Genomic DNA, 17,101 nt, shown 5'->3' with positions numbered 1-17,101 from the left:
AGACCAAACTGTTTATTTCAGCCTCAGAAATCACAGAAGGCTTCGTGCCTCCCAGAGCTCATGTTCCTGGTTCTGTGCAACAGTGGATAACACCACTGATACGCAGAGGTGGACCATCTCTTGAATTCCCTTTGCTTTTGTATATGCTACCAAGTAGCAGAAGTAGCAAATTTGGTTATTAACAGCTAATTAGAAGAGGAAAATAGTTTTCATTTCATTTTCTGGTATAAGATTTCTGGTTGCTTCTTAAAAGAATGAAGTCCAAAGCAATGACAATAAAATCATCTTGTTCTGCCTCCAGGAAGGATGCTGCACATGGGAGTGTCCCAGCAAAGCATCATAGTAAGACTACTTTTTGCAAGCCTAAGGGTATGTTATAAGGACTTCAGGGTAAGAGGCACAAGAGATCAGAGTCTCTCATCAGAGGTCCATGAAAGAGATGTGTGAAAAAAAGCTATATTGGATAGAAGAAAAAGAAAAACAAGAGATGGAAAACTAACCTAAATTCTACCACTTTTGAGAAAGCTAAGATCTAAAATCCTTATTATGGTGGAAAATGCAAGACAACTTTACTCTGCAAACTACAGCATGCTATCTATATATATAAAAATTAGCAATAATGTTTTATTACGGTCTCTCAAAAAATAGCAATACATCTATCTGAACAAAGTAGTCCTTTGCATCCTCGAGGCATCACAATAGGATATAAATGCTGTAGAATTATTTTTACTTTAAAAGCTTTAATATACACATTCTCCCTTGAGCACAAAGTTATTCACTATAATGACATGATAGCCAATAAGAAAGTAATAGCTCTGTGCCTTTGTGCATACTGTTGAAGTGTCTGACCCCACATATTACAAGAAATTATTTGAGGCTAGCGATGTTTTGAGACAGTTTACTGGAAGAAAGAAAACACCAGAGCAGGTTGCCTTGACGACGCTGTATAGCTGCACCAGAAATCTAAAGGAAATGTAGGATATTCTTCTGTGTTAAGGACTGCAAAGTATTCACTAAATTGGGTTAAAAGGGAACTAATCCCAGAGCAAGGCAATGTTACCTGACCTATGCACTATTAGCTATCACTTCTTATCATAAGCCTTATTAGAAAACTGATGAAAAATCCAGATGGTTCATACTTCACAGGATAGGGCAATAAGAAGTAAACAACAAGCAATACAGTAATGAGTGCTCAAAGTTTCTTTTTTTTTTCCCCTGGGAGACTGCAGGTCACTTCTGGTTCTGAGAGTCTACTCGGGGAGGCAGTGGTTTCTAACGGTGACCACTTCCGACTTCACTGCAGGATTTCAAAAAGATGTCTCTGCAGGCTACATCACTTTCAGCAGTGAACACCATATTCTTAAATAAGGAATGCAAATACAAATTATGCAGCTAGAACGGAACCAAAAATAAATCAACGCTCTTAACATATTTTGCTGTCAATGAATTCATCATGCAAGATACCATATTTTATTAAAAAAAAAAAGATTTATCCACAGAGCATCCAGTTATGAATTGATTCCTCCAGGCAGTCATCTTCTAAAATATATTCTTTCTATAGGTCTGCATTGAACACGGAAAAGGGAGCGGAATCTGGCTCTCACGCATTAGCTAACCACTCTAACAATGGGATTCACAGTTCTGCAGGTGAAAACCGCTTTGTAAAAAAAGGCACCCTATGTAGTTTTAACTCTAACAGAGGGAGGAGAAGCAGATGTGTCCCTGATCCAGAGTGAAACATTAATTCTGGGAGAGATATGTGTCTTAAATATTCACTTTAGAATTTGGTTTTGCTTATCACAGGTCTCAAAGCAGCATTCTGATTTTCTTCTGTCACTTTCTTTTTTAAGTCGTCTGTGTAATTGTTGCTTTCTGTGCCTTCACGCTGGGCATTACCCCACAGGTTGTCTGTTGGCTCAAATCCTACATCTTAATTGGTTATACAGCTCCTAATGATCCTACTGGTCCTACTGGTCTTGTTGCAGAGTATCATTAACCTACTACAGTAAAAGCAAATATTTGCTTTTGATCCAATAGTTAAATCAGCATTATACCAAACAGTTGAAATGTTCCCCGAACTGATTTAATCACTCAAACACTAATTTTGACCACAAATGGGGCACTGAAATGTATGAACTGGGTTTTGCTTCATATGGAAATTTGAGTTAGCCAGTTCTATAACTTCTCTCTAGGACCTAAATACAATTCTCTGCCCAGTTATGTCCAGCTGTGACTTAAACCTTTGAATCCTGCAATGGAGTTAAATCTGGCACAGCTATTTCATCGCTCTTATTACAATCTGGTTATTTATAAAATAAATTATGCCAACCAGAGAGACAGCATTTATTCCTTCTCTTCTAGTGACAGCAGCTGAGTACACAAGAAGTTGCACAGAGTTGAAGGGTGTAAAACCCAGACAGATATCAGGTATCAGCACCTCATATCACATTTAGAACTGCTATTTATCAGTTTATAAGCAAATAGAGGATACAAGAGGAGTAAACACACAGGAGATATATGTACACATTCAAAATAAATAAGAAGATCAAGTTTCTTTCATTACCAGTATTTTAAGATTGGATTTTCTTCTGTTCAACTTAACAGGAACAATCTTTAACTTAAAAGAATAATCTCGATCCTTTATTTTTAAAAGGGAGAAATTCAGATACCCTGTCAATCAGAAAGAAAATCAACCTCAACTGGCACATAATGCTTTCTTAAAAAAATCAGCTTGCTCTTTCTTAATGACCAAGAGTAACTACATGGTAACAATGTGCAATATTGCTTATGCCTCACACAAATAAGACATTATTTATAAGTTATTTCAAAGATAAAACAAAATCAGGAGAGAAAATAGACATATCTGACACCACAGAATAGTCTGTTGAAATAATGCTTCAAAGTAAAACATCTCATCAGACACCAGACATCTTAAATAGACAAATTTAAATATGAAAAATATTTTGAAGTATAGCAAGATATTGTGGAGAAATCTCAATTTGAAAACATTTCTGCATTTTAAGCATCTTTTAGACATTTCAATCCATTCCATACTCACAGTATTTTCATTCAGTTCCCATTTCCACTATGCTTCAAACAGCAAATGTGAGAGAGATGAAATGCAGGTGCTATTTCACCAGGATTCCATCCTCTTTAAAGAAGTGATTGTCTCAGGATGAAGGTATTACCTGATGGAGCTCAATAAGGAACTCACACAAGCTTTTTGCAACTTTCTAATTCCTTCTATGATAAATGAAGTCACTTTATAAATGAGAAATTCTGCATTATGGATTGCACATGCTGAAAAGTAAGGCTACAAATACAATTGTATTATTTATAACCTTAGTCAGACATAACAGAGGCTACGAGAAATAAAATAAACACACTAGGCAAAGCTTAATATTTAATTTGTACATTTATATTTAGCCAAGTTATTCAATCTGCTCAAATATATGAAACACCTGCAATGCCTGTTGATCAACGCTTAAAAGGATTACTTCAATGCAAAGACTCACTAAAATGACTAAACTAAGTTTCATTTGATGTCTGGAGCTTTCAGGGATTATGTAATTAAACAACTGTTGCATATTGGCACAAGCCTATTGATTTAATAGAGGAATCTTCATGTATGCTATCACAGTATGTTGCACATTGTCCCTTATGGGTGCCAACAACTGTATGACACCATGTTCAAACATGATTTTTCTATAAACCCATAGACTTTGATAAAATACTGTTAGGAAACATTGAGGGTGTATGAAAGGCTGAGGTATGAATAAAGACGGTAAGTCAGTAATTGAATCAAATTGTTAGTTTGATATTTAAATTCTGTTTTTGTGATACTGCAAACCCAAAATTATAGATACCTATAATTAATTTCTGTGGTCTATAATTTTTTCCTTCAGGAGACCAGTGGTTGGAATGTTACACAAGTATTATGATAAAATTCATCATAACGAAGCAATGCAAAGTCAAGAACCAGACTCTAGAATCTCAAATCATGAGTAAAGTAGAGATTGAAAAATCAAAACTTGTTGAGAGATGTGGCCCTTCATTTATTCAATGCCACTTATAATCCAGGTCTAACAGACCTCCACAAAATTCTCCAATGTGAGTCCTTCCTACAGGCTGCAGTTCTTCATGAACAGCTCCAGTGTGGGTCTTCTCCACAGGGTGCAGTCCTTTAGGAATATACTGCTCTAGCATGGTTCCCCCATGGAGCCACAGGTCCTGCCAGCAAACCTCCTCCAGCATGGGCTTCCCACAGGGTCACAGCCTCCTTTGGGCATCCACCTGCTTTGACACGGGCTCCTCCATGGGCTGCAGGCAGATATCTGTTCCACCATTAACCTTCACTAACCTCCATGGGCTGCAGTGGGATAGCCTGCCTTACCATGGTCTTCACAAAGGAATGCAGGGGAATCTTCTCCAGCACCTAGAGTACATCTTCCCCACTCCTTCACTGACCTTGGTGCCTGCAGGGCTGTTTCTCTCACATATTCTCACTCCTCCTTCCTCTGGTTGCTGTTGCACAGCAGGTTTTTTTCCCCATTCTTAAATATGTTATCTCAGAGGTGCTACCACAATCACTGACGTGCTCAGCCTTGGCCGGTGGCAGATCTGTCCTGGAGCAGGCTGGCATGGGCTCTGTTGGACATGGAGGAAGCTCCTCACAGAAGCCACCCCTGCAGCCACCGTGCTACTAAAGCGTTGCCAGGCAAATCCAAAGCAGTATTCCATTCACTTCTTTCAATTAACAAAAAAAACGGAGGGCACAAGGCAGCAATGACAAGACACACACAGTTAAAACACACACAGTGCCTACCTCTGATATCAACAGTCATGCAGATTTTTCACTCCTTTTCTCCTTGGATGCTATAAATTTTATTTCCAGGATTTTTTTAAGACTTTCTATAATCTAATGCAACCAAGAAGCGGCTGCTGTTAAGAATACTGGTATCAGCATATTCTCTTGGCTGTTGCAAGTGTATTTGTTAGATGGAAGGATAAAGTAATTTGTGTTGAAAATAGAAATGTATATACAGAAAAAAAAAGGTATGCTACAGGTAAATGATTTTACACAATTATCTTCTTCCAGTCATATTACCTAAAATTTATCTGCAATTACTAAAAACTAAACCAATATAATTTTTTAGCCATCTTTTTTTTAATTTACATCTGTTTCAATATCCAGTCTACCTGGCACTTGAGAACTGTGTCCTTTCCTATCACAAGCTTTGCTTGTCAAATCAATCCAAACTCTCTTCAAAAGTGGTTTACCATCAGGGACTTAACAGATAATTTCTCTGGAGAGGAAATGAGATGAGAAGGAATTTCATTTGCTCTCCTTTCTCTGAACTGCAACTGGTGTAATATTGACAAAAACAAAATCTCCTTTGCCATCGAAACTCTACTACATATGCATACACAAATTATAAGCTAATAGTTTCTACATGTTTTTCAAGGGCTTTCACAATGAAATTTATTTTAAATCAAAACTTTCCCTGTTCTAGATTGACTCAGACATCAAAGATGCCACAAAACCCCCAAAGGATGAAAATATTTTCAGAGAAAAAAAATCAGAGGAGAAATAATTGACTTCAATGAAAACAAAACCACATATATATAACAAATTCTTCACCTTCCCTATACTGACAACAACCCACGTATCATTAAAATGATTTATCCTGGAAAACAGATGAGCACAGATAACATATATTTGACTTTCAGGATGCAAGGTCATTCTATAGTCTAGATCCCATTAATCTACTAATCTTAATGTACAAGTGATTAATTTGCCTGAGAGTATAACAGTTAGAACAGACGCAGCTAAATTGATTGACTGTGTTACTTCATAATTGTTGTCTCCATATTGGCATCATTCTCAACCAGAAGTTATGGGCTCAGTGTAAGAACTGGTCTGTGTTATTCAGGACCTTAAGGTGATGAGTAAGGTCTCTTTATGGCTTAAAAATAAGCAGATCAGCCAATAGCAACAAGCTGAAGATAGATAAAAATTCTAAATACAAAATCTCATAATTTGTGCATTTATATTGCATGCAGGGTAAAAGAGAGTCTTTAGTCAAAACTCTCGGCCGCTGTAAATTAACTAATTTAAATGTAGAAATAAAAACATTGAGACTGATTTAACAACAGCAAATACAATGTTATTTTGGACAGACAGACGTTGCTTTAATTGTGCCAGTATTTTGCACAGCCATTCCGGTCATTTGGCTCTTGACTGCAATTAAATTAAAAAGCACCATACCTTCCGCAGTGGTTTGAGCTTGGTCTCCATTATAAAGTCGTACTTGCAGAGTTCACAACAGCGCGTGTCTGAGCTCTTAATCCACTGGTGCAGGCAGGCTTGATGAACAAAACGCAGGGTCCCTGTGCAGCGACATGGTGTGATGAGGGGACTTTCATCATCTCCCTCACAGTGACAGATTCTGACAGGAAGGACAGCAAGAGCTAGTAAGACAACTTGCCAAGCAGCAATGCAAAGGCCCTGTTTTATTTACACTGCTTTTTCATTTTCAGACTTGACATTCATAAGACGCCAAGTATATGACCTTTCAGATTGAGGCCTAGGAACATATTCCTTGTTCCATTCTGCCATTTAGCAATTTCTTTTCACTTACTTATTTCGCTTTGAATTTGCTACGTGGTCTGAAAGTGAAACAATAGAAATAACACTGTTTTCCCCTTTTATGCATGGGAAAACCTTTAAGACAAATACCAGTGCTCTTTCTAAAAGTTGAATAGTTCTTGGTCTGTAAGTAATGTGAATAAAATACTCAAAGCTACCAGAATCTAACCTCAAGCTGAAAATAACCAGTATGAAAAGTACAAAAAGTTCCTAGGATAACTTCTTGGAATTACACAGTTAAAAGGATTAGAGAACAGTTAGGAGTGCTCTGGAGTAACGCATATGGCACAGGATACACACACATGCACACACTTTCTAGGAGGTAGATGTTAAAAGGTCATGGTCTTTCCTCTTTTTCATTCTTCATTCTCCCTTCGAAGCAGATGGCTGTGTTATCTGGGAAAACAAAACCTACAACTGTAAGAAGATCCTAAGGTAGTGTTTGGTCCCAGAACTGTTGTTACCTTGTAATGCAATACAGAGCTTTCCATGTTGTGGTTTTGCATAAAGTGATCAGCATCCTAACATCACGATCTTATAGGTTTCTTCTGCAACACATGTCCAAATGTCTCGTTGATCTTTCCCTCTTCCGGACAGACTCCTGATCATATCAGGAAAACATTCACGCATAGAAACCAATGACAGCTTTATTGGGCAGAGGAAGCTTTACAGTGAGCAGAAGGCTTAGTCAAACACCTGAAGTGAAGGAAGTTCACATTAACAAAGACTAACTTCCTCCCATTCCCACCGCAGAAAACCACAATAAAGGACCCAAACCTGAATCTATGTCCTAAGAGTCAAACTGATGGGGTGGAAGAGGGGAGGAAGCTAAAGTCTGAGAAATATTATTTCAAAATACAGAAGTAGCAAAGTAGCAAAACCAGCACAGATCCTGGTGTCACACAAACAAAACTTAGAGCATAGAAACAGTATTTTAGGAAGGGCACCCTCAGATACATGTGAAGGTACAAGTCTGAACGTATCTCAGCAGTAACTCATCTCTTTATGCAGAAAGCTCTGGCCACACCACTCCTAGCGCAGGAAAAGGGATGGGAATGGCCCTGTGGTGAGGTTGTCTCCCTACTGGCCAGGTTAGAGAAGAAGGGTGACCTAGATTTCAGCAACGCCTTTCACACCATTTCCCAGAGCATTCTTCTGGAAAAACTGGCTGCTCATGGCTCGAACAAAGTTAAATACAGACAGCAGCCAATCAACAAAGGTACTTCACAGGACTCAGTATTGGGCACAGTTGTGTTTAATATCTTTATCAATGATCTCAATGAGGGGATTGAGTGCACCCTTAGTAAGTCTGCAGACTTACATATTACATGGGAATCTTGATCTACCTGAGGGTATGAAAGGTCTACAGAGGGATCTCGACAGGCTGGATCAATGGGTTGAAGACAGTTGTACGAGATTCAAGAAGGCTGACATGCCAGGTCCTGTGCTTGGGCCACAACAACCCCATGCAATACTACAGGCTTGGGAAAGAATGGCTGAAAAGCTGCCTGGCATAAAAGGACCTGGGACTGTTGGTCGACAGCCAGCAGAACATGAGCCAGAAGTGTGCACAGGTGGCCAAGGAGGCCAATAGCATCCTGGATTGTATCAGAAATAGTTCTGGCCAACAGGACTTGGGAAGTGATTGTGCTCCTTTACTCAGCACTGGTGAGGCCACACCTCAAATACTGTGTTCAGTTTTGGGCCCCTTACTACAAGAAAGACATTGAGATGCTGGAACATGTTCAGAGAAGGGCAGCAAAGATAGTGAAGAGTCTGGAGCACAAATCTTATGAGTAGTGGCTAAGCGAACTGCAGTTGTTTAGTCTGGAGAAAAGGCAGCTCAGGGGAGACCTTACTGCACTGTACAGATAGCTGAAAGTAGGCTGTAGCAAGGTGGGTGTTGGTCTCTTCTCCTAAGTAATAAGCAATAGGACAAGGGGAAATAGCCTCAAGTTGCTTCAGGGGAGGTTTTAGACAGGATATTAGGAAATATAACTTCACTGAAAGAGTTGTCAAAAACTGGAGCAGGCTGTCCATGAAAGCAGCCGAGTCCCCATCCCTACGTATGTCAGGAGACAGTCTGGCAAAGACACGCTGTGAAAGACTGGCTACAGCACAGCACTGAGGATGCCAAGTCTACAAGCAGAAGGAAGAGACATTTAAAGGTCTACATGAAAGATCTATGGATCAAACCCAGTAGCATCACTATTCTACCAACGTGTAGCCTAGAGCCCTGAGAAAATGATCTACAATAATGCAAAAGCAGAACAAAGCTGCTTTGCTGGATATATAGAAAAAACAAACAAACAAACAAAGACAACAACAAAAAAGAACCCACAAAAAATGAAGCTTGGGAAACCTGGTACACAATACCTAGGTTTCAGTGTCTGTGGTGGTGCCCATGCAGCTTCTTATACCCTATGAGACTGAAGGGAAGAAGAAAATACCCACAACTTCCATCTTGCACACATTCATTTTTTGAGACGCATTTTACAAGAACTCAGTTTACAGTCTTGTCTTTACAATCCAGGCAAGTTAGGTGCATCAGGAGCTTAGTTCTTTAACGGAAACAGGCTATACAAAGACTTCTTATTGAGCCTGTAACTTAATCAGAACTAAATTTTCATAACACCAAATAGCTATTTTGCTAACAAATGTATTCTCAGCTGAGTGTTACATAAAAAAAACCCCACAATTTTCTTTTTAAATTAAAGTTATTTCCCAAAGGAAAACTAGTGTCCTTTGTTCATTTAAATTCAAGCTATACATAATTTATTTTATAGGCTTAGAATTTAAACGATTTAGAAATTAGACAACTAAGCTATGTACCCAAGAGTCTTTTTTCTACTACTGGCAGAACTGTTTAAAATTATTTTAAGAGCTAAAATACAAGCCTAAAACTCCACTGGGATCTTCAAATAAAGTGACACTGCAAATTTGAAAGGAACACAAGAAGACAAAAAGAACTCTTTAGCAGTGATACTTTTATAGAAAAACACTGTGAATTCCACATTCTATTTGTGCTTTCATTGCACTGAAGTTACAAATTAAATGTATAAATAACAGGGTGACATTAAGAACTTATATTGTACAGAAGCTTGACCTAAATAATCTGTTGGCCTCTTCTAGCTTTATAACCATGAAATGTGTAAAAAAAAAAAAACCCAAAGTTTCAAATGTAATTAAAGCCCAGGGAAAATAACCAAAGGCATGGCTTGCACTAGCTTGAATGCTCTTCATTAATTGTTTAGCTAGAAAAACTTAGCTTAAAAGAAATTTGTGCTAACTAAACTCACAATCGGAGTCTTTAAGCACATATGGGTCCCTGACAGCTATTGAAACAAACTGTTGGCTAACTTCTTAAATACCTTTTAAAGACATGGGCCAGATACCTTGTAATATTTTCCTCAGCCATTAGTACTGAATCAGAATTTTGTGCATCTTTGTTTTTTGCTTTATTTATTTATTATGTACATCAGAACTGGCACAAATTATAGAAAACAGATTGTAAATAATAGCTTTGAAAAATATGTTGTGCGAACAGAATCGAGGTAGAGATACCAAGCATAGACTTCTCTGAACCATATCTAAAAACCAAGCCGGAGGCAGAGAGCTTCCATTCTAGTTTCCCATTTTCACATAATCACAACTCTTAAAATTTTTCACCCTTCAGCCTGACTATTTTCAGGGCTGTAATCATGAGAGTAAAATTTGCTTACACAGTTTAGAAATTAGTTGAATTAATAAAACCACTCTCCACTATAAAGAAAAAAAAATGCTAATCCTATACTGATTTATTTACAAGCTGTTGTACAGTACTGATCATGGTTAATAGCTGCAGTTTCAGCTGCTCAGTCACACCTATGGAATTTGCATACTCAGCTTTTCTCAACTTTCTAGTTCTTTAGAAGATAAATGGCCCTCATTATGAAGCAATACTTTTGACTGTCTGGAAAGAAAGGGAACGGAAGGGAAGTCAGCTATTAGATGAAATCCTTTTAGTCAGAATCCCTTTATAGTCGTAAACTGAGTCTGCTTAAGAATTTCTCGATTCCTGCCTATGAACAGGACCTTGCTTGTCTGGGGGAAAAGATAAGTACAAAATAGTGTGTACACCAGACAACCAGTGTACATGACCCATTAGATGACCTTCTGAATAAGGTATACAAATTTTCTCTGTCTGTGTATTTGTATAACACACATCTACAGAGATATCCCTACACACTGAGATCACAGAATATTTATTTTTCTGTAAGGAAAGCTCGCTGTGAAACTCAGAAATAATACTCAGGCAGTACAGTTATTCTTATGCTTAAGTTTTTGCTTTATATGACATTTTTTTAATTACCCAGTGCATATTTCTCTAGCACGGAATTGTTTCTACAAACTTCAGAACACAGATATACCAAGTAGAGGAATTTATTCCAATATTGTGCACTTATCTGATAAAAATCCATAAAAAATCTTTAAAGGATGCTCTTAAATAGCAGATTCACTTATTATGTAATAAATTAGCAAAAAAAATAAATGGTTTTTAAGGAAAAAAAGGTTAAAATGAAAACAAAATTAGTCCTTGTGAAAGATTTTGCATAATTCACATAAAAACTGTTGCAGATTTCTTGATTGTGCCCTACACAAAAAACACAGTTCTCAAATAGAAATGGAATAGCTTCATTTAGAACTAGAGGAAGATGATGTAAAAATGAAAAGTTAAAGCAGTTTACTAAAGAACAGTTGAGAATTATTTTTCAGTAATTCTTTTTGTTTAAAATATTAATTGAATTTAAGGCATATTCAAATGATGCTGAAAACCTCACTGATAATGCAATGCTCGATTGAGAAATTACATGCAACATATTAAACTGTGTACCATAATGACCATGCAAAATGAGTAAGTAAAGTTGCCAGTAGTTTAAGGTATACAGTCTCCTTCACTCAAGGGCACATTGACACCATACATGTATAAGTGAGAGAAATTTTTTATCTGATTAAAATCGCGAGATGCTGCTAAAATAAGCACTTAAAGGTGAGGCATCTTCAGAATGTGGTATTGTCACGGTCTTTAATTCCATGACTATGAACTGTTCATAAAAAAAATTTCAGGTTTCCCTGATAGTGGTTCAGTTTGGCAAAATCATAGCAACCAAAATTACATATTCTAGATGTTTAGTCATCATTTAAGCTGCTTCAGGAGATACAGATAGATTCCAATAGGTTTGCATTTTTCCCTTTACATGTAAGTTAACAATTTTACTCTCATTAAAGAGAAGAGCTGCTAATCTCAAATCTCATTGGAAAAAATAGAGTTATCCTAACCTATCTTTCACTAATCCACTTTACTTTTCAGTAATTAAGAAAACAGGCCAATTTCTATGCCACTACAGGGAAGTATAAAATGCATTGATTTTGTGCGAGTCTTGTGTGCATTGTGAAACTTAGTGCTCTACCCTTACCCGGCTATGACAGTATCTGTACAGCTGATTACCATAGATGACTACTGTCACAGGAAAGTGATTAAGAATGAATTAGTATATCCCTACTTGTGCTTTGAGTAACAAGAGCCTTATAATTAGGAATGGCGCTGGTGGAAAAGAGTTTGCACTAATTCTCCACCACCAGAATTCTTTCAGCAGATCCTGTATTTGCGATTGGCACTGCATCTAAGTACCGAACAAATTTTTCAAGGATTTTTGACCATTACATATAGATAAAGGGTTACTGCTACTGTAACATAGCACAGGTAGCTTTTATAGACTTCTAAAAATATACCAGGTCAAATTTTACCCTCATTAACAAATTTCCAACCTAGGGGAATGTCTCTGAGGCTTTCAAAACCAGAGTACTGATAATGAGGTATGATAATGTTTAAGAGCTATAAATGACATAATTTTGTAAAAACTGTTTTGTTTACTAATATTCCTAGGTGCTACACAGCTATGTTTGTTAATAAGCATTGCAGAGAAAGTATAGTAAACCCGCTAAAAACTAGAGCTAAAAACCTAGTATCTACACCAGGGACATCTTGGTGGGGGTCGCTTTGATTTGATATAGATTTGAGGATGTATCGGAAATATGTCTTTCCATTTATTTTCACACAAAGAGAATATAGTTGGAGAACCCTAAGACTGATCCTCAGTGTGATCCATATCATGGTAAAAGTAAAGGTGATCAGTTGTGTTTCAAAAGCGGGTCCTTATCCAGGCCAAAGCGTAATGGAGACCCCTTCACTGACAAAATTAGGAGAAGCTTCTGCCTTGTGACTGTGACATGTTTACGGCCCCCTATGATGCAACTTCTATATACTTATACTTCTATATAATTCACAGAAATGTAGTCTGCGAATTATTGCATGATAATAAATGAATCCGTACTATCATTTCCCTGCGGATGGAAGTATACCAGTAGTAAAGAAATGCTTTTGAACTTTTAAGAAATCTCCCTAACAAAAAGGGGAAATATCTTCTCCACTTAACTATTAGGTTAAGGAAGATAGTGACTATTTTAAAAATATTAATTTTGGTGAGAAATGAAAAGAGAGTAAAAATCTTGACCTTCACTAGGAAGCATACCTGGACTCATAATGATTATGCAAAGATAATTTTTTACCCTGTTCAGCAAGTACATCTTGTTGTTATGTCTCACTATTATTAAAGGGAGCTTAATCAAGGAGAAGCAGCCTAGCTGGAAAATGTTGGACCAATTTGCTGTGAGAATTATTAGCTGTCAGCATGAAATACTATGCACTCCTAGGTTATCTTAATTGGAACAAAAGGAACCAATTCCTCAGGTTTACAAAAGGATGCACAAAATTGCTGTTGTTACTGTCTCTGATAATCTTAAGAAAACTGTTCCGTCCAAAAAAGGCCATTTTCTTTTTCCAACAATTCACAAAGTGCTTACAGTTCTTTTAGATAGTTATAATCTAAAATTAAAGCAAACAACTTCATGAACAACACACAGCAAATAAACAGAATTAACTCATTCATAAAGAGAAACAAAAAGAAATATCAAACACTGCTCCTGTCTAATTTATCACTCCAGGAAAAAGAAAGTTAAATTCATAGATACGTTCACCCTGCAATAGGCTACAGCCTGCCATGCTTCCCTTGCTTTCATTCTGCAGGCTTTTTTTTTTTTTTCAATCTCATTTCCATTCTTTCCACTGTTACATCATAAAGTAATCTAAATGACAAATTGTTCTTCCTCTCCATTTAACCACAGTGTGAACGAAGCACATTAATTCTCCATACCGAATGTAACCAATTTGTATACCTCTTCCCGGTCACTCCTGCCCTTCCATTATATTATACGATCAACTGCCTTTATCTGACTAAAATAAAAAACATTTTCAAAATGCTGCATCACACCAGCAGAATTTGATAATGGTCTAGGCAAAGCTCTCTCTTCATTTCTGCAAACATGATCAGAATTTGTAAGAGTCACGAGGCAAACAACATCAGTAAATGCACACCAAATTTTTTGTTTTGTCAACGTTTCTTGTCCTTCTATTAATCTTCCATTATAGGTGATAAATTGGGTATCTAACCATCGAAAGAGTTACAAGTAATTCCTGCCTCAAATATACTGCCAGTGCAAATCAAGATACACGTCAAACAAGATTTACTGCACTGAACAGTTCAAAGTACTAGGGATCTGCATCTTAAAAATTATTTAGATTTCCTCCCACCCACCTAGGGAAAGTCAAGTTACTTTAGTTTTAAGTAACTAAACTCCCTATAGAATATATGAAAGCTTTAAGTATTTAATAATAGGACCCTTTAAACCAAGGGTCTACTCTCACCCAAACTTTCACAGAAAGTTGAGTCATTTCACATATCTGCATTAAAACCAATAATTAGTTTTGCAAGGAAGAAGCAGATATCAGGACTTGGCTCTGCCTGAGTTCAGTGACCCTAATCACAACAAAGACAAGCTTGCTTTGTTTCCACTCTCCTTGCACCCTGAGCTCTGGATGCTATTTCAAGTCTGTATTCTGCACTATCATTTAAATTATTTACTTGACCCAACTTCACAGTTTCAGTACAAATATTTCAAATGAATGTTAAATTTCAATGGTAGTATTTGAGGGAGGCTGGCTATCTATCTATCTATCTATCTATCTATCTATCTATCTATCTATCTATCTTCTGTTCATCTTTCTCTTTTTTCCTCAAGTCCATGAGGACTTGTTTCCTCCCAAGAGGCTTTCTATCTGCTGATTATTATGGGCACTCTACTATATGAATATTTCAAGATGTGTTTCCATGCAAGACACTATTTTTTCAGGTTTTGCTAAATACTACTATGAAAAACTGTTACAACACTTGACTTCACGGAGAGAAACTACATAACCATTATTGCCTCTTGTTAAGTGGAACATGCACTATTGCTTCTTATCTGTGCTTGTATTAACCCATTAAAACACACATATTTGTCTTTTCCTAAGTTTATAATGATCTTCTTTTTAATACACTAGCTTTTTAAAGCTGATTTCAAAAAATTATACTTGAAGTAGTTTCTGCAGATTTAATTAATTAACTGTGTCATCTCTCCTCACTATCTCTCCCCATTTCTATCACCCTTCTGGCATGCTCTACTCTCCTATTTACTCCTCAAACGAGGGCCTTTGTTTACATGACTGCATATAGAGTTATGTATGGTGTTCAACAAAAACCAAAATTCTCCTTCTAATAATTTTTTTTAAAGTATGTGTTTTTTTCACAGTGAGAAACACCACCTTATTTAAGTGTATATGGTTTCTTTCAGCTTACAGAATTACAGTTTAGTGTTATTGCTGAAATGACTGCATCAGTGCTACAAACATATCTTACACCAAAAGCATAACTACTCAAACAGAAAATATCTTTTAATTCTCCCATCATAAATACTAAAAATACTATAGCATTAATTCAGAGTCAATACACAAAGTACTTATGATACAGTGGTGGCAATATCAACCAACCATTTTTTCTACCCTTAGTAATTCCTATGTGAAAATCCATGGGACTAAATCCATTCACAATCCATTCACTCTATCACATCTCTCACACAGCTCTTCCTTTCAGTGAGATTTCCCTTGTGCAGACCAAGGAAAGCTATTTCTGAGGTTGTGCCTCAAAACACATGGCAAATTCCAAAACACAGTTTACATGAAGAAAATCTCAGAGACAGGGCAACTCAGAAAAAGAGAAACCCCACTGTAGAGTATAGAAAGCCTATCCTGTGACTGAAAAAAAAAAAACCTAGGTGCCAAAACAACTCATCATGGTAAGAACTAATTGATATAGTTGTCCCTATTCCCAGAAGCAGAAACCTAATAGACTCCAAAAGAAAGGTATATGTTCAGGGAAGAGATTGTAAAGATCATCATTGGTGTCATGTCATTGTTTCGTGATTTTAGAATTAGAGAAACAGTGAAACTAGAAGGGGAAGTGTCTAATTTGAAGTGACAAAGAGGCCTGCCTTAGACTAGCTGAAGTATGTATTGTGCCATGGTACTACACATTATCTGTAGTGCATGACTAATGTGCTTCTGCTAGAATAGGGTGTGTCGTACCCCATTCCTGTTCATGCAGCTGAATGCACATTGAGGAAACTGCTTACGTGCGTGTATAAATGTGTTTCACTGCCAGTAACTTCTGAGGAAGTAAAGGGGGGAAAAAAAAATGCCTACCCAAACACTTAAAATAACTGGAAACAGGAGAAAACAAAATAATCACATCACAACCAGTTATATTAATTCCAGTCTTAGAATAACCATCACAAATAAACACTTTTTCTATTTCTCATAACGAAAAATAGTTACTGTGTATGCGCACACTGCATTGAAATGTCATTCTTTTTTTCTTTCAGAAGCAAGACATGAATCTGAAGAAAAACATGCCACAGGTCATAAGTCAATTAAGTGCATGGATCTGTCCTGAAAAACAGAAACTATAGTCCATACTGAATCAGTAGTAAAAACACATGTTCCTTTTTCTTCAGCTGTTTGCAAATTGATTAAATAAGACAGCTTAGCACCTATGAAAAATTAACATGATTTTGATTTTTTAATGTTTGTCCTAGATATATTCTCATCAGTATGATACACTTAGTAATGACAACAAAAATACATGACTACCCCTGACATGAAGATAAATGTAATTATGACTGTCTTAACAAATTCTGCACAACAGGCCACGTTATCAAATGCATTTAGTCTTAATCCGTTGTTCAAAAAGCATCTTCGCAGCCAGTGAGCCCAGGAACACATACCCACCAAAAGTTTTCAGCCTTCCTCTACTAGTCAAGAACTTAGCTGAACCATTTGCACGCACATCCAAAAATTAGGATTGATTTACATGAGGCATTACAAAACTTCGACTTTAGTTTCTCTCTTTTTTTAGCAGGGTAGAGTCAAGCCTATATAAAGAACCATATTAAAAAAAATTCTTTCAGTTTATATAATGA

The 17,101-nt window shown here is 36.8% G+C and overlaps 1 protein-coding gene across 9 annotated transcripts in view; it reads right to left on the bottom strand.

Moving 5' to 3' along the window:
• MARCHF1 (membrane associated ring-CH-type finger 1) overlaps nt 1-17,101 on the bottom strand; it is a 271,229-nt gene that overhangs the window by 17,557 nt on the left and 236,571 nt on the right. For all 9 annotated transcript variants that reach the window (XM_054064369.1, XM_054064375.1, XM_054064371.1 and 6 more), the window contains one exon: nt 6,269-6,449. In XM_054064369.1, the coding sequence (XP_053920344.1) occupies nt 6,269-6,449 (181 nt within the window). The remainder of the gene's footprint in view (nt 1-6,268; nt 6,450-17,101) is intronic.

This window comes from Cuculus canorus, chromosome 4, assembly GCF_017976375.1.
Source record: "Cuculus canorus isolate bCucCan1 chromosome 4, bCucCan1.pri, whole genome shotgun sequence".
Taxonomy (NCBI): Eukaryota; Metazoa; Chordata; class Aves; order Cuculiformes; family Cuculidae; genus Cuculus; species Cuculus canorus.
This window is presented reverse-complemented; position numbering and strand designations above follow the sequence as displayed.